At 38.8% G+C, this 27,916-nt stretch overlaps 1 protein-coding gene across 5 annotated transcripts in view; it reads right to left on the bottom strand.

Moving 5' to 3' along the window:
- Positions 1-27,916, bottom strand: part of chd6 (chromodomain helicase DNA binding protein 6) — a 165,950-nt gene that overhangs the window by 26,622 nt on the left and 111,412 nt on the right. For all 5 annotated transcript variants that reach the window (XM_051948134.1, XM_051948133.1, XM_022204996.2 and 2 more), the window contains exons 18-34: positions 27,372-27,582; positions 27,007-27,202; positions 24,178-24,342; positions 21,905-22,084; positions 21,517-21,627; positions 18,759-18,961; positions 17,286-17,366; positions 17,072-17,190; positions 15,016-15,175; positions 13,388-13,477; positions 13,095-13,198; positions 11,149-11,278; positions 6,741-6,819; positions 5,527-5,584; positions 3,715-4,087; positions 1,720-1,928; positions 134-231 (exon numbers count right to left, since the gene is read on the bottom strand). In XM_051948134.1, coding sequence (XP_051804094.1) covers positions 134-231; positions 1,720-1,928; positions 3,715-4,087; positions 5,527-5,584; positions 6,741-6,819; positions 11,149-11,278; positions 13,095-13,198; positions 13,388-13,477; positions 15,016-15,175; positions 17,072-17,190; positions 17,286-17,366; positions 18,759-18,961; positions 21,517-21,627; positions 21,905-22,084; positions 24,178-24,342; positions 27,007-27,202; positions 27,372-27,582 — 2,567 coding nt within the window. The remainder of the gene's footprint in view (positions 1-133; positions 232-1,719; positions 1,929-3,714; positions 4,088-5,526; positions 5,585-6,740; positions 6,820-11,148; positions 11,279-13,094; positions 13,199-13,387; positions 13,478-15,015; positions 15,176-17,071; positions 17,191-17,285; positions 17,367-18,758; positions 18,962-21,516; positions 21,628-21,904; positions 22,085-24,177; positions 24,343-27,006; positions 27,203-27,371; positions 27,583-27,916) is intronic.

The raw sequence follows: 27,916 nt of genomic DNA, 5'->3' as shown, positions 1-27,916 counted from the left end.
GCAGAAATAACTCCAAGTCTACACAAACATTTTTTGTGTTGGAGACAAACCTTGAAGTCGATTTATAACTTTGAGCTGCAACGGTGGGAACTACGCTATTCATGACAAGGCTTAGTTTGTTCAAAGGGCCCACCTGCTCTCTGATCTTGCGAAGCAGCTCGATGCGATATAACGTCCTGGCGGCTCTCTCTTCTGTCAGAGGCTCCACGAGCACAGCGGGATCCACCAAGCCTGGAAAAAACAGAGGAGATGGAGGCGGGGGAAGCAAAGGAGAACGGAAAGAAAAGGAAGGACAGCCAGTCAAGATTTGCATGGAGAAGGTATGAAAGATGCAGAGAAGAGGGAAGAGTAAAAGACGATAAATGAGTTAAAGTATGTTTTTGCATGCAAGAGTCACTCAAAAAATAAGATTTGAACATCTTCCTCTCAAGTCATCAGTACATATGCTGCAGATTCTCACGTTTGTAGGGTCGATGAACACAGATCAGATTCATTTGCACATTTGACGTGTTGTAAATGTGAATTTGGATCCAAACTCAGTTCTTAAATCTAAATTAACTGTTAATGGACAGAATAGTTTTGTTTCATTAATCTGCCAAGGAGGCGGAGCCTCAGCAGAGTTATGTGATGACCGGTGTTGGTTTGTCTGCTGTCTCTCTGTTAACAACATAACTCAAAAACTGTGGGAAAACTGCCGGATCCTGTGGACATGTACTTTAACATTACTCAAAAACAGATTTGGATGAAATTTTCAGGGAAGCTCAGAAATGACACAAAGGACCAAGTGATTAGATTTTGGCAGTGATGCAGCTTACAGTCTGGATCCACGGATTTGTTAAAGATTTCTGTACCATTGATAGATAGCAGCACGATGTCACTGTAACCACGACAACAAGTGAACACTACACCAACTGCCTGCTGATGATCACATGATTGTGATCCTACTACAAATCCACCACTGAGGACTTATCGGGACTTATCCATCGGAAATGACAAGGAACAATTGATTAAATTGTGGAGGTGTTTCTGAGTCCTCTCAGTTCTCACCGCCTGCTACATATTTAGGTCACGCGATTTCGTAACTCTACATAACGTACACATATACAATACACGCCTGTGCTCAGTGCAAGATCATTTTGTTTGTGGGTTCATCTATATTTAATGGCCACATTCTGTGTTGTCGTGCTTTCTGCCATGAATTCTTTAAAGATTTCATCCGTCGGAAATGATCCAGTGACAGAGCAGCCTTGGTTGAGTACTGAGCTCTCTGAGTGCTTTTCTTGTTGTTGCTGTTTTTAAACATTCCAATGAGGCTTTAAGTTTATTCTGCTCCTTTTAAAGCTAGTTTTTGGATTTTAAACATCTAAACTGTAGATGTTAAAAATGCACAAATTGATGTGGAAAAGTGTCAGTTATTTCTCTTCTGCTGAAATCTGAAGCTGTAGATATTTTCCGAGCCGTCGACTAATGTTCACAATTATAAGGTCTGCAGCAGGATCTTCTTACTAAAGAACATCTCATTGGCAATATTAACATTAAATAACTTAGCGTTAAACTGAAGGCTTATGCAGACAAGCTTCTACATGTAGAAACAGAAAACCTGATCTTTCTCTTCTTTAAAATTTACCACATAATCAATTTAAATTCAATTATCGAGGTTTTCCCAAGTGAGTAGCTCAGCTCTTCTGTTATCAGGCATGTTTAGGTCAGATTACTAACCTTCTTCCTTCCTCGGAGGAAGCTTGCAGGCCGTCCTGCACATGTTGACGAAGGAGTTGAAGTATCTTTCCAAACTCTCGTCTGTCTTCCTCTCCAGTCGGGCCAGAGCTCTGAACTGGGACCAGTCGAACGTCTTCCTCTCCGGGTCGTAGACAACCCCGAACGACGACACTGTGCGGTAAAAATCCGCCTGCTCTCGACGAGTCCACCTTAAACAAGAAAGAAGAGGTAAATGGCAGACAAAGTATATTAGAAACGGTACAGCTCAGAATACTGCAAAGACTGTTCATTTTACCACAACTGTATAACTCCTGGTTTTAGTCCTGTGTCTGTAACTTTTAATGCAGCATAAATCTCAGCCCCTTTCAGGAAGAAGACTCTCTCTGTGTCTGCCATGAACAGCTAAACAGTCGACCACATGGCAGCTGACAAAAAATGAATGATTGTCTAAGAATAGGACCTTCTATTACACAGAAATATTGCTTAATTAGCTGGTTAACATGTCGTCTTTTTCAGCTGCGTTTCAGTCCCCATTTCATACTTGTTTTGTTGTCCAACAACAGAAACAGAAAATTCTATTCTATTCTATTTACAGATAGGAATGCAAAAGAAAATTTATTTTGAGTTTTATAAAGCAATTCGTGGGAGCATTATTTTTTCACATTTTAGCATCAATGTTGGTCCTAAAAGATTCCAGAGAGACCATAAGACTTTCATTCAGCTGCCTGCATGATTGTGATTCTACCACAAATTGATCACTGTGAACTTATTGGGACTTATCCGTCGAAAATCATACAACCGAGCAGCCCTGATGAAGTCCTTTCCTTGTTTACAGTGTAAAGTGATGAAACTTGCATTGATTTAAAAAAACAAAACTCGGCAATGAAGAAATTTCAGAATTCCAACTTAGGGATGCACAAACGCAGTATTTTACACATCTGCACTGCTACCTACACTCCTGTCCTTCTCAGCCTTGTAATTTTTTAGCTAGTTTGATAGTTTTGAGTCACACTGTTCAAGAATTAAGGTTGCACAGTGTATTGGTGGTTAGCACTGTTGCCTTGCAGTTAGAAGGTCCAAGGTTCGTTCCCTGGCCTTCCCTGGATCTTTCTGCATGGAGTTTGCATGCTCTCCCTGTGCATGCCTGGGTTTTCTCCGAGTTCTCTGGCATCCTCTCACAGTCCAAAAATATGCTGTTATTAAATGGTAATTCTAAATTCTCTGTAGGTGTGAATGTGAGTGTGATTGTTTGTCTGTATATGTAGCCCTGTGACAGACTGCTGACCTGTCCAGGGTGTCTCCTGTCTTCACTCTAAAGGTTGGTCTATGCTTTCCACATGAACATGATATGCGTAAATGAGTTGCTTTGAAATCCGCTCGAGTGAACATGTGTGGCTTTATACTCCATGCGACGTCTGCTCCCAAACTGCAGGGGCCAGTGTATCGCAGACACACGTCTGCTCTCGTACTAAACTAGAGTAGAAGAACCTTCCCATTGTTTACACCACGTACGACACGGCATTTTACCGAATAGCTGCATTTCAGCAGTTAGTTTTAATTTCACACATGAATTGTTCATAACCTGGTTATCACAGTGATCTCTGTGTGATGAATCGTGTAAATGCCTGTAGTTCAGATCTTCTGCTGCTAGGAGCTCCTGTTCTTCCACCTGTTTTCCACTTATCTCTGTCTGCATCGTTAAAAAAACTTGGAGGTCCACGAGACGGAAGTTTTCCTCTTGAGAAGGGCTGTGTGAGGGGGCGTGGCTGCTAAAATGACGTAATTCATCCACAAGGAGCCGAAAGGACCTCGCGAACACAGCAAGCATAAAACAGGCTAAAGTCAGCTGGGATAGACTTCAGCTCCCATGACCCTAATGAGGATTAGGCGGTGTATAAATAATGGATGGTCAAGAATTAAATATTAGAGAACCACAAATATCAACCCTAAAACTTGATGAGAACTAATCAGTGTATCTTGTGCTTCAACAGTTACCTCCTCTGCCACTCCAGAAACAGGGGGTCCGGTTCGGTGGCGACCACAGAACACCTCCTCAGCTCTTCGCCCAGCTGCCAGGCCAGTGGTCCGCCGGCGTGATGACCGTGAGCGGCTCCAGCTCCTCCGATGCCCATCCCCACGAGGCCGTCGTGCAGCAGGAACTCGTGCCTGAGCAGCGGCTCTCGGCGTAGCGTGAAGCGCTGGTAGGCGGTGATCAGGCGCCGCAGACGGGCCGTCAGGGCGGGACCGGTGGGCCACAGGGGCCGGGCCTGGACCACATGGAGGGCGGCCACCCCGGTTCCTGTTCCCGTGGTCGTCGTGGTAACCAGAGTTCCATCCTGGACGCATAAGTCACCTGACAACTGAGAGTCTGTGAAGGAAAGACACGGTTTCTCTAAAATCAGGAGGTATTGCTGGTACTTAAACTTTATCCTACTTGTTTTTAGACATTCTAAGGTTTTGGGGTTTTTTTCCATTTTGAAGGAAGGATGGGTTTGAAAGGCTTGTTTCGTTTTGTTTTTGAAATCCTAATTATACCATTTATCAGAGCCAGAAACTGTAAAAACAGAATGAATAATGATCCAATAGTCCTTCATTTTGGCGGGAAGGTTAACCAAACCTAAAAATCCTGATATGTCAAAAAAAAAAAAAAAACTTTATTCTGCATTTTATTTTTTAAAAAATTGCCAAAAATTAACCATATGCAATAAGGTGATTCTGTAAAAAATGAAAATTTCTACAGTCTTCAGCACGCCCAGGAAACAGTGACTGAGCTGTGACCAATAGTCATCATGACAAAAATTCAAGGACTTCTCGGCTGAACTGCAGGCTGTGTTTACAGGTCAGGATGGAAATTAATCACACATGTAAACAGTAAAATATCTATAGTGTGTAGAGTAACACCAGGAAGCACCTGGGTGCATTTGGAGTAATATCGTACAATTTGATTCTAGGTTTTTGTAATCTAAATTCAACTTTTGTTAGTTTTTTTTAACGATTTATGGCACTTTAACTGTCTTATACTCCACAAAAGACAATGCTATGTTTTCTCTCCTTCTTTATATGGTAAAGAGCCTTTTGTATTGAGATCAAATAAGGAAATACCTATTAAAAATGATCAAACTAAAGATGTTATGAATGTGACCTCAAACCTTGGATTATCTGAACTTTAAAAAGATTTTGCTTTAGCTGCATACATACCATCCTTTATACACGGACGATTAATGGATGAAGCAGAAATATCTTTTTCTGATAAGGTGCATTTAAATATCCAGTCAATGAAATTCTCACAACACGACGTACGTCTCTTTGGTAGACAGTGAGAGTTTGGAATTGCTGAAACAACTAAATGAATCAAAGCAGTACATTGGGCTCTTATACTTGTGAGGTTTTAAATGTAATTTGCTCATCACTGAACACACAAACTGCTGCATTCCTGAAACAGTCTGCCTTGTAGTAGCCTCATGTTTGGATATTAAAAGTTAGAATATTATCTCTTAAATGCTTTCATTTACACCCAAACAATGGGTTACAGAGCATTTGTGTCCAAGTGTCTTTATATCTCCGTCTCCAGAGTGCTGTCCAACATTCAGATGTCCATTTAATGAACCCACAGAGACAGTGAGTGCCATTAAAACCATCTAATCTCATTTCATACGTTTGACCAGCCCAGTGCTCTGCAGAGTACTGATGAAATGAAAACTTTTGCAGAAAAAATGCCTCTTATCAGAAGACAGCTCCTTTTTTCCTTTTGTTCTTTCAGAGGAAACTCAAAAGAGTTTAAGCATGTAGGAGTGACAAATGTCTCACCTGGACCTGTGCTGTCTGGCTTGTCAGAGGTATCTGTGCTGGAGCAGGTTTCTTCTCCCTGTGAACAAAAAAAATCCAAATGAATAAAACAGCAACATTAGCACGCACATGAAAGATTTCTGAATTCAAAATTCTGCTATAAAAATACCAGCAACAACTTGTTCTTTCTGGGAGATACAGTTGTTCTAAGACAACATCATTCTAATCAACATCACAACTTCAAAATGGCAAATGCATACAAAATTACAGACAACGCATATAACGTACAAGATCACATTGACCGTAACATTGGCAACCAGAGGAGGAGGGAACTTGAGTTTTGACAAACAGAGAACATTGTGGGGGGTTAGCTAGTAAAGGGACACCATGACAAAGTCTTCTGTGAGGTTTAATGACCTCTATCCTGTTAAGCTAGGAAAAGGGGTATTATGACAAAGTCTTGTGTGAGGCTCAACAACCTCTGAACAATCAAACTGGTAAAGGAGCATCATGACAAAACATTCTGTGAGGCTTAATGACCTCTGAACAATCAAACTGATAAAGGAGCATCATGCCAAACATTCTGTGAGGCTCAATGACCTCTGGCCAGTTAAGCTGGTACAGAGACACCATGACAAAGTCTTCTGTGAGGCTTAATGACCTCTGGCCAATTCACATGTAATAAATCAAGCCAGGATCCTTTAGGACTTTGCTTCGATAACTTAATGGCACTCATAACGGCCACTTTTGTGAGCAGTATCATTACACTAATAAAATTGTGTTACAAAATTAAAGTAGTACGTTTGATATTTTGTGTTCATATTGCGTTATCTTATGAAGTACATGGCCTTACAGGGAGTAAAAGAAGTCACTTGCAAGAAATCTAACACAATAAGCAATAAAATTATACAGTTGGAATTTCTCAACAAATCATCTAACATTCTCTGTCCAGTGTTAAAATGTTTTTTTTTTTCTTAAATGCATCATTAACTCAAACATGATTGTTCGTACGGTAACTAGAAGCCCCACAAGTCTTCAACTTGGAAGCATCCGAAGTGTAAAAACTTCTTCCCAGAGGCAACTTTAAGTCTTATCACACAAAATTAGACAAATATGTTAGTTTATAATGGGCCCAAAAAGTATTCAACTGAATCTATGGTCATCTGCGGCTGAAACATAAAGACATCGGAGAGAATTATCACTAATGTCACATCTCAGGAGGGTTTTCCCTTCACCTTGCTGTTCTCGTCTCTATCCTCCCCTCCGTCGGCTTTGCTTTCAGCGTCCTCCTTTGCTTCCTCGGTTTTGCAAATGCTGAGGACAAAACAGAAGACAGACAAAAGGAGAAAAAGCTTTAATAGCGGCAACAGCGTCCTATTGAGCTCCACAGCCATACGACGGAGACGAAAACACGCTTCCTTAATGCCTGAATAGAGAGAAAACATCAGAAGACAAAAGACGACTATAGAAGTAAGAAAAAGCTGTGCAGAAACACAAAAAAGGGAATGTCTGATTGTGAAATGCCAAAATGTGACCAATGTAAAGAAAACCTATGAAATCAAACTGTTATTTTGTGTTAAAAGCAGCATAGAGATGAAATTTCCTGAATCAGATAACAAGAAGTTTTTAACGTAACAAAGACATCGAACATGAAGTTACATCTCCAGGCATTTAGCTGATGGTGCTACATGAAAACAAGGCAGAAGAGCAAACAAAGGTGCCATGTTGATATTAAAAAAAACAGGACAAGAACAGAAAATTATCAACGTTTTTCCTCAATGTGGGCTCATTTTTCACTGCAATATAAAGTCCTGCACCTCTATGGAAACACAAAAACCACAAGTAGAAGCAGAGAGAACTTCTATTCTTCTGTGCAGAAGAATAAAAATCTTTCTCCATCAGCAGTGCACTCTCAACGTTTCTAAACCCCTAAGTTTCCTCAACACCACGGTTGTTTTGCACACCTCAGGCAACAATGAGGGACAATACTAGCAGGTAAAACACTCTTCCACGTCCACGTTTCGTCTTCCTCTGCAAGCACAATTTCATCCTCATAACATCACCTCCGCTTTGCATTTATTTACTTCCTCCCCTGGTCCCGCTCCAGACCCGAGCAGAAACCCTGCAGAGTTGACGCCTTGAATCGAGGACGTCTTCCTGCTGCACTCAGCTGGGAACGGCTTCAGGTTGAGCAGGTAACAAAACGAGTGACAACTTCAATTAGCTTCAGGAAGACGATCAAAGCTTCAAACGCTGCGTCTCGTCTCTGCAGCCGGAGCAGCAGCCCAACCCAGAAAATACATTTCCCACTTGGATTTTATTTTCCCTTTCTGACTTTTTTGTCAGTGTGGGTTCTTCCTGCAAGCCTTGCAAATACAGTGAAACCAGCAGAAAACGACTAGTTTCACAGCTCTTGTGAGGGAAAACCGTGCAGCTTTTAGAGTTCACTTGTGGGTTCAGCCTAAAGTTCAATATAGTGTGATAATATAAACTCTACCTTCTTAGCCTTCTTGTGCATTATAGTCAGGAAAAGCAGCATTGTATATCATTTTTGCAGGATTTTAATCTCTAATATGCAAATTACACATTAAAACCATGCCACAGATTAACATAGAGCTTTAAAACTGAATTATTGTAATTCTTTTGCACATTACAAGTTGCTTACTTTGCACATTTTCACATGATAATTTGCTTTTTATAATCCCTTCACCACACCTGCTGCTAATTTGACTTACAACACTTCTTTAATCTTTAATTGTTCAGCACTAAAACATAAAGCTAAGCTAAAACTGTTTCTGATTGTGATTTCTGATTCTAAATGACACTAAAATTAAGACTCGTTTGGTTTTGTGCACGGCGCCATTCATAATAACTTTGTACATAAAAAAAAACCAGTGGTTTGACTGTATTTGCAGCTCTGCGTGTGACAGTCTGTTAAAACGTTATTTTCTTATTATCAACATAATAAGAACCTTGATATCACCCTTTGCATGTATATTTCTGTGAATTAATCTAGTTCTTTGCACCCTGTATGGAAAGCAGGTGTGTGGGCTGAGAGGTGTCAGCAATAACAAACCTGGCATCAGACAAGACAGGATGTTTTCCTTTCTGTTTTTCACACCAGCGTTGGCGTTCGCAGTGAAAACTACAACCAACAGTGAGACGAGCCACGACTGGAAGGAAGAACCACTAAAGATCTGCACTGAGGATCATTTAAGGACAACGCTGGACGGAACCAGGCACAAAAAGCTTCAGGCTTCATTTTATTTTCAATTTCTGCTGCTTTGAATTGAAATTTTGTTTTGGAAAATGCAGAACCAAAGCTTTTGTGAACCCTTGAACCCGTGAGGTTAACCCAGTTTTAGCCCATTTTAACTGATCCAGTTTAACCATCTGAACTAAAAAACCTGCCGCAAGATTTGAAAGTGCTTCAGAGAAGAAAAAAACTCAGATTTTTGGTTACAACCTCAGATTTTTGAGAAATAATTCTGCACATTAACACACAGAATGACAAAATCAGCTGCTGGGTTTGACAGGCATGTTATTTTTTTGGGGAAAAAAGTCAAAATTACACAATTTATCAGAACAAGAAACTATGAAAACAGAAAAAAATAATCACAAGATTTGAAACTTTCAGACAGTCTTGGAATTTATTGTGTGTAATTTTCTGTTTTGTCAGCTTTAAGTCTTGATATTTCATCAAAATCACTTCATTCTACGTGTCTATTTTAAAAATTGGGCAAAAATACTCATTTGTAGTAACCACGTTCTGTGAAAAACTAATAATTCGGTGTCCTTTCTCGCAATATTAAGTCACTAGTGACTCAGATTTGACCAACAGTCAAACAGCAAAAAATCTTTTCAGTTGAACTGCAGAAAGTGTTTACACGGACCAGACAAGAGACAAATTCTAAGTAGAAAAATACACTGCACGGCCTAAAAAAGTTGCACACTCTGATATTTCATTGAACCACCACATTCACTCTGGCATCGTTTCAATAAGCTTCTGCAACGTCACAGCATTTATTTCTGTCCAGAGATGCATTAATTTTCTACCAAGATCTTATGTTGATGATGGGAGAGTCAGACAAAATCTTCTCCAAAACATCCCAGAGATTCTCAGTGGGGCTGAGGTCAATCCATGTGTGAAAATGACGTCTCATGATCCCTGATCCACTCATTCTCAATGTGAGCCCCATAAATCCTGGCATCATCATCTTGGAACATGTCCACACCATCAGGGAAGACAAACTCCACTGATGTAAAGACCTGGTATTTTTTAGTATACTTAGGTAGTCAGCTGACCTCATTCTTTGGGAACATAACGTTGGTGAACCTGACCAACCCCAGATCATAAACAAACCCCCACAGGCTGGTAGACACTAGACATGATGAGTTCATCACTTCATCCACCTCTCTTCTTACCCTGATGCCCCCATCACTTTGGAACAGGGTAAATCTGGACTCATCAGACCACATAACCTTCTTCCATTGATCCAGAGTCCAATCTTTATGCTCCATAGCAAACTGAAGCTTTTTCTTTTCCTGATTAGTCTCACTGATCAGTGGTTTTCTTAGAGCTACAGCTGTTTAGTTCCAATCTCTGTGGATTTTTTTTTACTTTCACTATTAAACATAGCCGTGAGTTCTACTGTTGATTTCCTACGATCATCTAAGAGTTTGTTCCAACCACATTTGTTTCTCAAAGATGATGGTTCTCCACTATCCTTCAGGGTTTAATAATGGGTTGGATGGTTCTTAACCTGATTTTAGTCGTTTCAAAAATCTCCATAGTTGTTTTCTTTGCTTTATGCAGGCCAATAATTTGACCCTTCTGAGCCACATTAACGTCCTTTCCTTGACCACAGGATATGTCTTCAGACATGGTTGTTTAAGAAATGAGAAGCTCCTCACTGCATCAGCTAGGGTTAAATAAGTTGTTGCAACTGAAACATATTCATCACTGCAGTAATTGTCCAATGGAAGGCTCTTACATATTTTTTTTAGTTAAGTCCAGGTGGTGAGTTTTTGTTTGGACAGGCAGGTTTTTTTCTAGTAGTGGTAACACCAGTGAACAATGAAATAAAATGTTGGATACGTTCATTTCAGGCTTTTTCAATTTTTGTAAAATAAATAATCAGAGAAATTCTACTTTTGTTAGCAATTTGTTATGATTTATGGTACATCCGGTACTCTCTCATGTCAATCAATCAGGACTTTACCCTTGAAGTCTCTGAAACTGACATATGTCATCTTTCCAGTCTGGAACATGCTGTCGTCACCATTACGGCTGCTCCACCCCCTGAGCTATGGCCGCCACTATAGCATTACTACGCTTCAAAACATACATTTATGAGCTCTCTCTACTTCTAGCCTTGGTTTTTCTGTTTCCATAAAGGTGCAGGACTTTGTATCACAGTGAAAAATTAACCCACAGCGAAGAAAAGTGAGACAGGAGCCCCCCAAAAAACTGATATCTCACAGTTTACATCAAATCCAGGCCCATGTAGCCCAGAGAACATCTACAGTTTACATAAAGAGTCAAACAAACAAAAAAACACGAAAGACAACAGTGACAATTTAAAAACTTAAAAGCATTCAGGTGATCAGGGTGTCTACAGTGTCTATAGGTCTGTATTGTACCTGTCGGCCATGTCCGTTGCTACTTCTCCTCCTCCCTGTTCAGCTGTCAGCGCCGTGACGTCCGGCATCCCAACTCTTTCCAAGAAACACAAGTCCGGGTCAGCTCGCATGGCGTTGTAGCGCTCGTATCCTGACCAGGGACAAACACAGATGGACAGACACCGTTAAAACACAAAAAGTGGTTGGGAACCACTGGATTAAATGACATAGTTCAAACACGACATGCCACAAGATCTAGGTCTTCTTTACATGTTTTTAAAGAGAAAAAAATGCTACTCACTGTTTGAGTCAAGCCTTAAATCCCAGCTAGTAAACAATGAACAACAGAATACTCTTTAAAACACACTAAGAGAGACGATTACAGTGTTTCCCCTCCTATATGACCGACGAGCCGGGCCACCTTGCTGGTATAGGCCACCGCCTCATTACAATTTTGCCGAAATTGCCGCCTCACTGGTCCGCACCAAAAAAAAAAAAAGAAAAAAAAGTAATGCTAAATATTAGAAAGCATTGACACATAAGTCCGGTATATTCGCCGCTGCAAGGCACATCCCCATTGCGGACAAGAAGCAGCAGCGCTCCATCGTTTTGTTTTTCGGGGCTAAAAGCAGGTGTGTATCACAGACATATGTCAAATTAAGTATCAAAACTATCACGTCATCAAAATAAAGTGAGCAACGCAGTGTAGGCATCGATCTCGCTTCCTTTACTGAGCTTGCTTACTGTTTTGTTGTCCATGGCGATACGAATTGACAGTGACTGCAAAAATGGCTCCAGTTAAAACATTTAGGCACGACAAAACCCGTTCTCACGAACAAGACAAATGATTTCAACAGAATATAAAGTTCATAGCTTCTTTTGATAAAATGATTTATAGAGTGCCCGAAATTATATCATTCAATGGCAAAACAAATTCTGTAATTTCAACGGTTCAGCGGCCCTTGGGCAGGCCGTTTTGATATCTGCATAAGCATTTTTCAAAATAGAACGACACTGCCAAGGCGATTATAGAAACACTATACACCCATGGAAAGCTTAGATTGATCAACATTAATCCCCACTTATATTTGATTTGCCTCATGTAATAAAGAGAGCATGTGTTCAAATTTGGTGTTTGTGTTTCCAAGAATGTTTACTTAAAAGTCTTTAATTCAGCTGCCTGACACATATCACAGTGCAAAATGATGTATTCTAACTCAGGGTTAACAACTTCTAAAGAAGTTATTTCTTTGTTCAAAAAGGTAACAGTTTTGAAAACAGAACTAACTCCTTCAGAAAACCAGTTGTTAACCCAGAGTTGAAGTTTTCTTTCACATTTTTAAGTAAAATGAAGGTCATGACATAACCTTTTTATTATAAATAACAATGAAATGGGAATTTGGTACCTAACATGTAGTTGTTTTTAGAAAAAAAGTAGAAGTCCCCACTTGATTCCAGATTCAAGTCCTTTGTAATCTTTTTCAAATTTGTAATAAGAACTGATGTGGCATTTTGGAATGGCTTGTGGAAATCTGACCAGAATATAATAGACTGGACTAGTTGACATGTTTTGATCGCAAGGACAAGTGGGTTTATATTTGTCATATTTTCTCCCGATCACTAATTTTTAGAAAAGAAACATGAAAATTTTATTTAATTTACTTTTTGGAAATGGCAACAAATACAACAAAATGTGCTCCAAATTGTGCCAGAATGCCCCATTTTGCATGTTGATTTTCAAAATTCGGCCCTTGCCTACACCCCACCACCTCACAGCCATTTCAACCCAGGGGAAACAGTGCGATTACCAACGGACACATGGGGTCCTCGACTTCCGTTGGAGTTCAGTTCCTACAATCAATCAGCGAAAATGTAAACAAAGCCTTTACGTGCATTACGATATCGGCGTAACATCGTATGTCGTAAACCCAGGACCCCCTGTATCGTAAGTTGACCCCAGTCCTCACCATGTTTGTGGACTCCTATGAGCAGAGACTTGTCAGCGTCTGCGTCCCACCACGTCACTGGAATCTCGATGTAGTCGATGTCAGGCAGCGACACCTCCAGTTTACTGTCAGCACAAAGAGACGCAAACAATCAGTCATGTAAGTCGGAGCTGAAAAACACAACCAGTCAACGAGAAATCTGTCCAACAACATGCTGACACAATCTAAAGATTATCAGTCACACAACAACACCAATCATCTGATCAGACTCTCCAAAAACGTCCGACATGAAGGACATACTGTCTGCTACATACCTGGCAGGCACCCCCTCTGCAGCTTGATTCGCAGCTTCACCCAAAACCTCCACCTTCAGGTAGTACAGCATGCGCACCCTCAGCAGCACCCTGAGGAGTGAAATAAGGAGGGTTGTACCATAAAATAATCCAAATAAACTCCCAAAAAACACAACTTCAATGAGGTCGGAGCTAATTTCAGATGCTTACACATGCAGAGAATTATCTTTCCAACGTACGAGGAACAAATAAGCTGCTATGAACTATATTTTTCCGAGTTAGGTGTTTTAGGTGTTCAAATTAAGCCATTCGTTGTAGTTCTGCTTGACTTCATCACAACAGACTGTAAATCATCCTATTAGTGTTAATTATTGCAAGTCTTAACCCTCTGAATTTCAATTTCCGGTGACATATTGACATGTAAAAAGAGAATAGTGGGATATAAAGGATTAAAAGTGACAAAAGGAGGGCGCCCATATAGCTCAATGGGTTAAGCGGGTGAACCACGTATAGGGGCTGGTCTCCGACACAGCGGCCCGGGTTTGATTCCACTCGCAGCCCTTTGCTGCATGTCTTCCCCTACTATTTTCCCCCGTTTCCTGTCACTCTCTCACTTAGCCTGTCAAATAAAGCCGAAAAAGGCCCCCCCCAAAAAAAACTTTAAAAATGACAAAAGGAGCAAAAAAAAAACATGGAAGCTGACGATTAAGTGAAGAATCAACCTTTTGAACCCCAAAAACCTTTAAAATCATACCATTCATCAAACCCAAAAACTGCAAAAGCAGAAACAATCATCAGATTTTCAACTTTTAAGACAATCCTTAAACTATCTCTCTGTTGTTTCAAGTAACTTATCCAAATCCAAACTTAAAATCACGGCCTGTCTCACATATAAATTTGCCAAAAATAAACACTTGGAACTGAACAGATTCTGTACAAAATTCTGGACTCCTCACCACAACTTTAAAGCTAATTGTGAAAAAAGTCTGATCAACAGTTACGTGACAAAAATTCAGAAACAATTTGGCTGAACTGCAGGCGGTGTACAAACAAGTATGGACGATTCCTCAACAAGTATTGATGATTTTTGACATTATAACTGTATCAAACTGCACAGAAGACATTTCTGAGTTCTCTCTACTTCTAGTCATGGTTGTTGTGGTTCCATAGAGATGCAGGACTTTATATTGCGCTTAAAAGAGAGCCCACAGTGAGGGAAAAACACAGAGAAACTGCCTGGGGGAGTTTAGAGGGGTCATGGTTTTTCCCTGTTTGCCCTGATGTTTTGCTGTTGTAAATGAGAAATATCTTTCTGTCAACAGACTTTCTGAGGAGTACAACAACTTAACGCCACTGCTCTCATCAGGCCACCAAAACTAACCAACAAGTAAACACTTAAAACTGTAAATAAACGCCACGTTCAGCTGCATATTCAGGCTGTGTTGTTTTTAGCTGTCAAAAGTCTTTTAGTGAATTATATAAAAAGACAAAATGTTGACTGTGTTTATATTAGCTGTTGTTCTGTAGCTCATAAAAGATAAAGGACGAAACAAGACGAAGATGAAAGATACCTAAAACCTTTATCCATCCTCTCAGGTGGCAGAACAGTAAAGTAACTAAAGTTGTTGTCGAAGCTGAAATGAACTGACTTGTTGCAGTGCTGTTTGAGGTGTTTCTTGTAGCTCTCGTCCTGCAGAACCACCTCCGGGTTACAGTGGACCAGCCAGTCGGCGTTCTTCACCTCCGGAACATTCAGCTGGTTCTTCAGCTTCTTCCCCTTCCGGCCGCGAGGAACCGGAGCCGATAGACCTGCGACACAGAAACAGGCAGGAAAGAAGGAAGAAATAAGGCTGTGTGGGAATATGTTATGTTACAAATCTGTCGTGGAAGTTCAGCGAGGTCAAGAGAAGATGAGGAGGCAGATACAGAGAGACACACCGGAGACTCAGATGATTTGAGTAAAGTTCACTGATATCAGGAGAAGTGACACCGACAGAGCAGTTGTTCATACAAGCGACGCCAGCATCAGTTCTGAGGATTCTCTCTGATCTTCAGGTTTATATTGTAGTTGGGAGAAGGTCAGATTTAGATTACAGACAAATATGGAGACAACTCGTCTGCTTAGTTATGTCAGAATAGAAAAAAAATCTAACTTTCACTCGAGCAGAGAGTCTTTGGGATTATGTCAGCTAACAGCTTGAAGGAAATACCTTAGAAAGGGGAAATCCACAGAGTGTAGAGAGCTGCTACTAGTGACTATTTTCAGTGGACTTTTTTCACAAAATAGACAATTTATCTAAATTTCTTCCAACCCCCCCAAAAAGAGATGTTTTGTTAGGCTTTTTTCTCCTGGACAGCAAAAATGTTCCTGGGCCATGTTTAATTATCCAACAGTGTCAGAAACCAAAAAAATAAACCAATAAACATGGTTTATATCTCACTGTTAACTCCATTACTAACCGTTTCAATTAATATTTAGTGCAGTGGTGTTCTTTACCTCTCACAGATCATGGTTCACTGAGGACAATTCACTCGTTTTTCAGAAAAAAAATGCATGTTAAAGTGTTTTTTAATGTACATCAGAAAGACCTACATACAAAATACAATGGTTTTACCTGACATTGATTTAGTTTGACCTACAACGTAGCAGGAGTTCAGGTATATTTAAACAAACTCTGATTACACTACCAGTTAAAGTTTGGACACACCTTCCCATTCAAAGCTTTTTATTTATTTGTATTATTTTCTACATTGTAGATTAACACTGAAGATCAACACTTTTACGTTTAGAATATAACTCCACATGTATTCTTCTATAGTTTGACGTCTTCAGTATTAATCTACAATGTAGAAAATAATTAAATAAAAACATTAAATGAGAAGGTGTGACCAAACTGTTCACTGGTAGTGTAGATAAAACAGTACGAGATGAGAACCAACGCTTTCATAATGAAATACAAAACTGTGGCGCTACAAAGGAAAGTCCAAGATGATAATTAATAAATAAATATGTAATCATTATTATTATTATTATTATTATTATGTGTTTATGTTCATGATTATACATTATTATTATTCACTAATTATCATTATTTATTGTATTATTATTGTTAGTATTTTCACATGACTACTTATTTCATTATTATTCATTATTACTATTCATATAATTATTCTATTATTTATTTGAATTATGTTAATATCAGTATTATCATTATTATCACTATTATTGTTAGCATTACTATAATTATTTATTTTTCTGATTATTTATTGTCATTATTGTACATTATTAATTGGCATAATCATCATCAATATTATTATCAGTATTGGTAATTTCATGACTATATTATTATAATTATTATTAATTTTCATGATAATTTAGTATTATTATTTTTACTATTTCTTATGTTCCTGAACTGATTATGTATTATCATTATTATTATTATTTATGATATTATTGGTATTATAATTATTGTTTGTATTATTTTGATTTCATGATGATTATTTATTATAATATTATTATTCTTATTATTATGAAGCAGTTTGATATAATTTCCTACAACACCGGAAGTGGTCTAGATCTGACCTGAGGTTGATTATGACCTAAAACAATCTATAAATAAACATCAATAGATACAGTTAATGCTAACTGAGAGGTAGCGTGTAGGCTAACTGATTAGCAGTATGAGTGAATGGTGAGATGCTAACCGGAGTGGTTGAGCAGCGCCTGGTCCTGGCCCTCCTTGGTCGGAGCGATCAGGTCCCAGATGAAGCTCTTGATCTTGTCGTCTCCTTTGTAGTGTCTCAGGCAGTAAACCAGCAGAGCTCTGCACAGACGGAGGGGAAGGTTTGCTTATTAATACAGCGTCTGGTTGCCTGTAACACTGACTCTGACTTATGCTAATATTCTGGATGTCCTCACCTGCAGATCACCTCCATGTCTCTCTCTGCCAGGTGCCATTTAAACCGGCCGTGGTTCAGGATGTCCTTCCACCGACCCCAGCTGGAGAGAAAGAAGACGTTTCAGGAATTAAATGTGCGCGTTTTTTCTAAACTTCAAACCACAGCGAAAACTTCTTGCTGTCGTATTTTTGTACTTTGGCTCGTTTGTTGTCACACTTGAGCTTGCAGGAAACCAACCCTGTGTACAAAAAGATTACGAGAGCAGAAGCCGCTCTGTGTTAGAGTAGTAAGATGTCATCGCACAAGATTTCTGGCTGCGAGGTGTGAGGAATGTGTGGGTTTGTGCTGCTTGGAAAGAGAGTCCATTGAAGTGGGCTTTTTGGATTTTTTGTATTATGCCTGACTGAGGCGGCTATCAAGTGCCAAGCTGGCCATTTGCATTCAAACCTTCAGTAAAAAACCTTCACTTTTGGTGTCATTTTGCTGCTCTGCAGGTGAGAATGAAACGAAGCTGACTCTGTTGCTTTCTGCAAAATGAACTAAAGGGTGTTTATGGCTTTGACGCTCTTATTTCTGGGCACTTTTTTCTTTGCTCCTGTCACATTTTTTCCTCCCATTTCCTGTCCTGCACCTTTATGGAAACAACAACCGTGACAAGAAGTAGAGAAAACGCAGAGATTTGTTTGCAGTAAGACACAGTTATAATGCCATGAATCATTAACAAAAAAAGTTAAATGTATTTAAATTTCTGCACTTTAGTCAGAATTTTTCCCCGAATTTCTGTCACATGATCGTTTCTCGCAAACTAATTGAGGCGTCTCAGTTTGCACCAGGAAGTGCAGAATTTTTACGGTTTTACAGAATCTAGCTGGCAAAAATGACTTGATTTTGGCAATTTTTTAAAATGAGGCATGTAGAATAATGCGACAGTGACAAATTAGCATGATTTAAAGTTGGATTCGGTTCATTTTCTTATTGTTTTTACAGTGTCTGGCTGATAAATGGAGTCATTTTGGTAATTTGAACATATAAAAATAGATATAAAAAATCTAACAAATCCAAGATTCCACTAGTGGCTCTAACTTTTACTGATTTTACATTTTTAATTAGCTTTTATCCTCTGCTTTGTGCAAATGCAGCCTGCAGTTTAGTTATGAAGTCCTTGAAGTGTTGTTGGCTTTTCAGCTGCCAAGAAGAGTGCAGAATGTCTAGTTTATTGACAAAACCTGGTCATTTTTGGCAAATTTTTAAATGAGACATGTTGAATAACGTGATTTTGATGAAATGTCACAATTTTAAGCTTATATGTGATTCATTTTCCTCAACAAAAGAAACAAGTGGGGAGCTGTAGGGAAGTCCAAAGTCCGATGATTTCTCCTGTTTCTACTATTTCTGGCTGGTAAATGGTGCTTTTTTTAATGATCAGGTGTGACTTTAGGATACATAAGGTTAAATCACAGCCAGAATTTATTTTCCAAAGTTTCGTTCTCACCCGAAGATGAGCAGGTTTTTCTCAACTCGGAAACACTCGGCCCGAAGGTACCGGCGGCTTCGTTCGCCCAGCCGACGAGTTCGACACGGTCGCTCTTCAGAGTCGCTGTCCAGCTCTGAAAACTCCATCAGCTCGTCATCCTCAAAGGAGTTGTAGTGGCGGGTTTGTTTCCTCACACGGGGAGTGTCGATCACCAGGGACTCCTGCAACAAAGAGACCAATGTGGTTTGAATGTTTCACAATTTACCAAAGATTTGATCACAAAAATTTGAAAATTGGAAGTGCAGTCAGACCATTCTACACAGAGCTATAGAACGGTCTGACAGTTCTACATAAAGCTATAGAGCTATAGAACGGTCTGATTATCTGTAGAGGAAGTAAATGTTCCTCAGAGCTCCAAGTGACTCAACCTGCAGATTATCAGCATGAATGAACGACAAACCAACACAAATAGCTGATTAGCAGCATTTTAAATTGCTGTAAACTGGTGATTTTCCAGTGAAATGATGACAGCAGACTGGGAGCAGAGCAGCTGCAAAGGTTCTGATGACTTCAGAAAATAGAACTATAATAACCTATTCTTTGAGGGAAAATTGGTTTTGATCATTTTGTGTTCATTTTGTATCTTTTTGTGGTGGTTTTGAACTGTTACGTGGAGATTTTACATCTTTTTGTTTTCCTTTTACATGTCTTTGTGTTGATTTTGCGTCTTTTTATGGGGATTTTTAAGCCTTTTGTTTGTGATTTTGCATCTTTTCGTTCTTGTATCACATCTTTGTGGCGATTTTGATCTTTTTATTGAGATTTTGTGTCTACATGTGGTGATTTTGAACCTTTTTGTGGTGATTTTTATGCTCATTTTGCATCTTTGTGGTGATTTTATGTCTGTATCTGGCAATTTTGAACCCATTCATGGTAATCTTGCATCTTTTTGTGCTCTTTTTGCATCTTTGTTGTCATTTTCTGCCTTTAAGATGTAAATTTGAACCATTTTGCTTCTTTTTGTGCTCAGTTTGCATTTGTATATGGCGAGTTTGCATCTTTTTATGATCATTTTACGTCTCTTTATGGGGATTTTGTATCTTTATTTGGTCAGTTTGCATCTTTATGTGGTGATTTGCATCTTTTTACAGTGATTTTGTGTCTTTATGGAGTGATTTTCACCCCTTTTGTGGTGATTTTGCATCGTTTTATGGTAATGCATTCTGCATATTTTAATTGCCAATTTTGAGTCTCGGAAGAGATCTGTTTTTAAAGTTTAATCCTCTGGTTGAGGCAAAAAACAAAAAAAGAAAGGGCCAACAAAAAACACAAAAAGTTGATTCACTGAGGATTTTAGAAATTAAGGATTCAAAGCATGAGTCATGGTGCACTAACACACACCTACACACAAGGTAAGAAGACAGTAGCAGTGTTTATTGTGCAATCTGCTTCATTCATTAAGACAGTCCATCTGTCAGGGAGGAAAGGAAAAGAAAGGAAAGGAAAGGAAAGGAAAGGAAAAGAAGGAAAGGAAAGGAAAAGAAAAAAGAAAGAAAGGAAAGGAAAAGAAAAGAAAAGAAAAGAAAAGAAAGAAAAGAAAAGAAAAGAAAAGAAAAGAAAAGAAAAGAAAAGAAAAGAAAAGAAAGGAAAGGAAAGGAAGCTCACGCACTTAAATCAAATCTGTCTTTTCCTTCTCGGCCTTATGCTGCTTCCCATCCTATTTTCTACATCCACTACACCGGTACCATTAGCGCAACACGTATATTTTGCATTTTCATCATCCGTCGTCCACCTACCTCATGTACTTAAAATTCCAAATAATTGGATTTACTGCGAACAACTGTATTTTTGCACAAAACTTTGGTACACTGTAAATTTGCCCCCAAAAATCTCAGCTTCAATTGCTATTTTACACATATCTGTACATGCAAATAGTAGCTAAAACTGTGGCTTTCTCTCTTGCTTAAATTAATTTCTATTATATTTCATGTGAACACTTTGAGTCGTTATTTTCAGTCTTTAGATTTTTAACCCTTTGTGGTAATTTTGCATCTTTCTGTCCTCATTTTGCATCTTTATATCGTGATTTTGAACACTTCATTGATGATTTTGAACCTTTTTTTTGCCACTTTGCATCTTTATGTGGTGATTTTATTGCTTTTTGTTCGTTTTGCATCCTTTTGTGCTCATTTTGTGTCTTTTTATGGCAATTTTGCATCTTTATTTTGTGATTTTGCAGTTTTTAATAGCAATTTTGCACCTTTTTATGCCAATTTTGCATCTAATTATGGCAATTTTGTGTCTTTGCCATTAAAAACTCAGTTTCAATTGCTATTCTACACATATCTGTAGATGTGATTTTCTTTCTGTGTTGGTGCTCTTATTTAAATGAACATCTAAGTTACTTTGTCTAAATACTTTGAGAGCTAAGAATAAAACAAACTCAAAGTCCTTCTTTGTGTTCGTACATCTTTAACGTATGTAGAATAAAGTTATTTTTAAGAAATATCAAGTTCAGATTTGGTTAAATTTTGTGACTTCACTGACCTTCGTAAAGTTAAAAATCCAACAATTCAGAGGACTGGATTTTGCTTTATCTCCTGTTAAACCAACAGTGCATTCTGTCATTTTCACTGCTTCCATTCCTTTATTACTTTCAGTCTTATTTTTTATTCCATTACTTTATTTTTCCCTTTCCTTGGAAGCTCCCTTCTTTTAATTTTCTTTCATTCATCCTCTCTTGCTTTCATTTTTACATCCCTTCTTCCGTTCGTACCTTCTCTGACTTGGAGTCGATCTCCACCTCAGCGATTTTGGCCCATTTCTGCCAGAAGTTGGGGTCATCCAGAGAAATGTCAGTTCTGTTACCAGAGGAGATGAAGCTGGCCTGAGGAAAGAGAAACAGACGTAGTGAGAAGAAAAAAAAGAGCGCGACTGATTGATGTTAACTGGGGGTTTTGTTGGCATTTAATCAAATGTTTAGACTCGAGCTGCCAATCGTACAAATATTTAGCTTCTCTGCATTTGATCTGAGTGCCAAAATATTCAAAGCGTGTTTCCCTCCCTGAAGGAAACAGCATTTGAACCGCGCGACAAAACACCATTTGGCAAAAAAAATCTGTCTTATTTTAGGCCTTTATTCTGAGTTTTCTGTGATGTTTAACCTTGGCGAACGTGGATCCTTTCCCTTCAGACTGGATGGTGATGGTCTGAGTGCGTCTCTGAAGGATCTGATCAATGTCTTCCTCACAGAACTTGGAGCCTTCGTCCTCTTCGTCCATCAGCGCTCCATACGCTCCTTTTTTCAACAAATCCTCCACTTCCAGCTTAGAAAGCTGCTGCACCTGTAACAACACACGGGTTAGAAATGATGCTCATGTTCCACAGTCAGCTTCTGAAATGAAAACAACCAAGTGAACACAGTGGAACAACCTCATACAGTCTAATTAGGTCATGATTTTACTGAAATAAATCAGAAGTCAAAAACTTCTACCTAAACCATAGAATGCTGCAAGAACTCACAGCTCTACTACAAATAGTTTTTGAGTTATCAATTTTTGAAAATAAGCCCTCAAGTGTTAAATTTGATTCCTTTAAAGCCTTACGAATTGCTTATTGTACACAGGATTATAGACTTTTGAAATAATAAAAAGAGACCAATGTAGTTTGAACGTTTCAAATTTTGACGAAGAGTTGCATCATAAAAATAAACAAATTCCTGGATTGTCCATTTTTATTCCCAATCTTGCCTCCCAGCACGTAAATGTTCCACCAAAACAATTCTCAAATCACTCATCTTCCAAAGTGAATGGTTGAAAACAGAAACAACATGGAAGGTGCAGTCAGACCATTCTACACAGAGCTATAGAATGGTCTGACCATTCTACACAGAGCTATAGAATGGTCTGACCATTCTTCGCAGAACTATAGAATGATCTAACCATTCTACGTAGAACTATAGAATGATCTAACCATTCTACATAGAACTATAGAATGGTCTAACCATTCTACACAGAACTATGGAATGGTCTAACCATTCTACGTAGAACTATAGAATGATCTAACCATTCTACGTAGAACTATAGAATGGTCTAACCATTCTACGTAGAACTACAGAATGGTCTAACCATTCTACACAGAACTATGGAATGGTCTAACCATTCTACGCAGAACTACAGAATAATCTAACCATTCTACGTAGAACTATAGAATGATCTAACCATTCTACGTAGAACTATAGAATGGTCTAACCATTCTACGTAGAACTACAGAATGGTCTAACCATTCTACACAGAACTATGGAATGGTCTAACCATTCTACACAGAACTATGGAATGGTCTAACCGTTCTACGCAGAACTATGGAATGGTCTAACCGTTCTACGCAGAACTACAGAATGATCTAACCATTCTACGTAGAACTATAGAATGATCTAACCATTCTACGTAGAACTATAGAATGGTCTAACCATTCTACGTAGAACTACAGAATGGTCTAACCATTCTACACAGAACTATAGAATGGTCTAACCATTCTACACAGAACTATGGAATGGTCTAACCGTTCTACGCAGAACTACAGAATGGTCTAACCATTCTACACAGAATTATAGAATGGTCTAACCATTCTACGAAGAGCTATGGAATGGTCTAACCGTTCTACGCAGCGCTATAGAATGGTCTGACCATTCTACACAGAGCTAATAGAATGACCAGACCATTCTGTAGCTCTATGTGGACTGGTCAGACCATTCTAAAGGGAGCTACAGAATGGTCTAATCATTCTACATGGAGATACAGAATGTTCAGAACATTCTAAATGAAGCTATAGAATGGTCTGAATTTATGAAAACAACATATTTTTTGTAGTTTTCAGAGGCTTTAAAATCACATTTGGTGGCTTTATTTGCCAAATAAATACTTGTACTAGGTTGATTTGGTAAATGGTAAATGGCTGTATTTACATGATACGTCACATTCACCCATTCACACACACATTCAGACATGATGGCGGAAGCTGCCATGCAAGGCGCTAACCACGACCCACCAATTAGGGGTTAGGTGTCTTGCTCAAGGACACCTTGACATGAGCACAACGGGCCGAGGATCGAACCGCAACCTTCCAGTTACAAGACTGCCACTCTACCCACTGAGCCATGCCGCCCCCGATTTCAAGGCTTTATATGTCTGGATGGTACCTGTGGATCTATTTTGTCATTAGTTCAGGAAATAAACAGGGGTTGGTCGTTGTGTAATCGATGATTCATCTTGCTGTGTGTGTCTGGACGAGGAAACATTTATGTTTATTTCCTGAACTAATGACAAATGATTTTTCACTTTTATGATTAATTACTGATTTTTAAAATTGTTTTTTAACAAAAATAATCATTCATCCATAATCCTGTGGATAATTAGCAACTTGCAAGCTGATCTCTCACCCCATTGAGGCTTCCTTTGCGGTTGATGTCTTGGAGAACAGCTTTGTCCAGTCCAAGCTTCAGGCTGGCCTTGTCGAACATTTCCCTCTCGTACGAGTTTCTGGTGATCAGTCTGTAGACTTTCACTGCTTTGCTCTGACCGATCCGGTGGCAGCGAGCCTGGGCCTGCAGGAGAACACACGAAAACTTAAGAAAATGTTTGTGCGACTTGCCTGCAGTTGGATTTATGAATGGATTTGAGCGGCATTAAAGCTTTTTATGCATGACGTGGAGAAAAGGCAATTTGAATCTAACTGAAATCTGCGAGTTTTGCCTCAGCGCTTCTAAGCTGAGCCAAATTCCCTGTAATATTATCAGAATGTGTGAACAAAATGACATCAATATTGAAGCAAAAGCTTTCTGATGTCCATTTTAAAGGCCACCAGTGCATCACTACACTACTTCAAGCTGTCACTAACTAAAAGCTGTAATTAGTTTCAATCAAAGTGTGAAAAGGGTTTGACAGAACGATCACAACAACAATCTGAAGCAGCATTTTAAATACATGTAAACATTTCTATTTAACTTTCTTAATATAGATCATTTACAGTTTTTGAGGCTTTAACATCAGGTTTTTGCAAATTATGCACAACCAGTTTATCCTGCACTTAAACCCTCTGAATCCCAAAACAAACGGGCAGGTCTGAAGCTTGTTATTTCTTTCTTAAAATCACTAAAATTGCCCAATTTATATCGGAGCCACAAACTGCAAAAACAGGATTGTGAATAGTCAAAAAAATGTCTGAACTATGTGGAAAATGCCATTTGATCAGGATAACAAACCAACTTTAAGCTTGAAATGCTGATAATTTATCCAAATCACTTTATTCTGCATGTTAAATTCAACAAATTCCTAAAAACAGTTTGCGGAAACAAGATTCCATGAAAAACAAAAAATTCGGAGCTCTTTTGCACAACTGGGAATCCACTAATGACTCAGCTGTGACCGACAGTTACCTCACAAAAATTCAGGGAAATTTTTGGCTGAAGTGCAGGTAGTGTTTACACAGAGCAGATACAGGTGGAAACAAACAAAAATGTAAGAATTTAATTTTAATAGTGTGTAGAGGTGCTTATTTTTTTTTCCAGTGTCAGTAACAACTATGAGTTCTTGGAATAATGTTGGACATGTTGATTCCAGGTACTGTCAATTTTTCTAAGAAAGAAATTGAAATTCAAAGAAATAAAACTTTGTTTTTTTCAGTTTTTATATAATTTATAGCACTAAAACTGTGTCATTCTGCACATTAGATATTTTGAAGTTCCCTCTCCTTCTAGTCATGGTTGCGCTGATTAATTTTTGTCTTTTTTTTGTCTTGTTTGTGTCATTTTGTGTTGTTTTGCGTATCTTTTCGGTGTGTTTTTGTCCTTGTGGCTGTATTGTCTCACCTTTGTCGTTCTGTGACTAATTTTTGTTCCTATAGAAGTACATGACTTTATATTTCACTGAAAAATAAATCCAAATGGAGGAAAAATGAGCAACAGGAGCAAAAACGCCCAAAAGCTGCTTGGAGCTTAAAGAATTAACATGTAAAATCAGAGCTTTTTTAGATCCTTTAGTGACTTCTGAGTATTAACATGTCACATACAATCTGTATATCTGCATGTCTACATTAAAGACAGCAAATAAAATGTCCTAATAGTTGCTTGGGGCTCAGAGGGCTGATTAAAACATTCGGCTGCACAGTTATTCGACTAAATCTAACAAAGCTGGGCCAACAAACATGACAACAAACTTTAAACATTGAAAAACCAGTGACATTAAAGAGCTTGAAGCCTGATGACATGAGGAAACCTGCGTTGCATCAGAACTGTGATGAAGATTCACAGAGTAAAGGAACTTTATTATTCACGGCGTCCTTTGAAGCAAACATCTAGCCAACCACCGCCGTCCCAAAAGACCTTGCCAACGCCACGACGTATTAAAAGACCGAGACAAACAACGCTCATGTTCTGACAACACGGATTCAGTTTTTATCGATGCAGTATTTAGGACACATTCCTAAAAGCTGCTTAACTTCGGTCTAAATCCTGCCGCCAACGTGTTTCCAAGTGTCCACACATGCTACTGACTCCATTATTTACAGCCTCCTGTCAGGGTCTGTTGTCTTTCCTCATTTTAGTCATTTTGTGACTCATTTTTGTTGTTTTTTGTGTTGTATCTCCTTAGGACTTTTGTTTTTGTTTCTTGTGTTGTTTTTTTTAACCATCTCTCCTTTGTCATTTTGTGTATTGTTTTTGTTGGGTTTTTTTTTTTTTATCTTGTGTCATTTTGTGTCTCTTCGGGACAGTTTATTTTGCTTGTGGTTGTATTGTCTTCCCTTTGTGATTTGTTGACTCATTTTTTGTTGTTTTTCTTGTTTTTTTTGTGTTGTTTCGCTTCTCTTTGGAACAATTATTGATCCTTGTGGTTCTATTGTCTCCCCTTTGTCATTTTGTGTCGTCGTTTTGTTGGGTTTTTGTGTTGTTTTGTGTGTCTGTGGGACAGTTTATGCTCCTTGTGGTTCTATTATCTCACCTTTGTTATGTTTTTTCCCTACTTTGTGTTTCGTTTTAGTCATTGTGTCTCGTTTTTCTGCGTCATTTTGGTTGCTTTGCGTCATGTTTTCTTACAGATATTTTCCATTTTTAGAGCCTCAACAAACTTTTCCTCTGTATTTTCAAACCCGCTGGCAGGTTTTAAAGTTATATGTTCTTTCTTTAAAAAAAAATCTCCAAAATGACACCATTTATCTGCCTCAAACTGTGAAAACATAAGAAAGAACTCTTTTTTGTTTGTTTTTGACCCACCTGCAGGTCGTTCTGGGGGTTCCAGTCTGAGTCGAAGATGATGCAGGTGTCGGCGGCCGTCAGGTTGATTCCCAGACCTCCAGCTCTGGTGCACAGCAGGAACACAAAGCGATCCGAATCCGGCTTGCAGAACCGGTCGATGGCCGCCTGCCGCAGGTTTCCCCGAACACGACCGTCGATGCGTTCGTACGTGTAGCTGCAGAAAACAGACAGACGCTGGTAAAAAGGCATCTTTTGGTTCAAGTCTTGCATCCTTTTTTCCATCTTTTGTTGGATTTTCCTTCCTCTCTTGCTGCTGTTCGGCTATTTTCTCTCTTTTCCCATTAAATCCAACCTTCTGCTTCCCCTCCTTCCCCTCTCCTCACCGTCTCTGTATGAGGTAGTCCTCCAGGATATCCAGACAGCGAACCATCTGGGAGAAGACCAGCACTTTGTGTCCTCCGGCCAGCAGTTTGGGCAGCAGCTTGTCGATCAGCACCAGTTTACCGGCCGCCTGGATCATCGCCTGCAGCTGGAAGTCTGGCGCGTCCGGGCTGTGGCATTTCTTGAAGCTTTCCAGGATCTTCTCTTCAGCTCCTGAAGGACAAAAAAAACGATAAAAAAAAGGTTTATATACTCCGAGCAGTTCAGAAGGATTTAGACGCAAAAAGAAAAGCAGGAAAATGACATTTAAAGCTAAATGATTTTGCAGTGCCTCTGAAAAACAACATTTAGGTTTGCGGTAAAGATTATTTTTCAATTTAGTTTTATTTATCTATATTTAATTTATTTATTAATTTTAGTTGAAATGACAGTAAAATAAATATTAAAATCAGTGTCTCGTTTTGTAAATCACTTCTTAAAATCCATTTTTACAGCCTTGCTTGTATTTTATTGATTCATTTTATTGTTTTAACCCACTATTTATTTA

Source organism: Acanthochromis polyacanthus, chromosome 5, assembly GCF_021347895.1.
Source record: "Acanthochromis polyacanthus isolate Apoly-LR-REF ecotype Palm Island chromosome 5, KAUST_Apoly_ChrSc, whole genome shotgun sequence".
NCBI classification, from domain to species: Eukaryota; Metazoa; Chordata; class Actinopteri; family Pomacentridae; genus Acanthochromis; species Acanthochromis polyacanthus.
The sequence above is the reverse complement of the archived record's forward strand: the minus strand, read 5'-3'. Positions and strand labels throughout refer to the sequence as shown.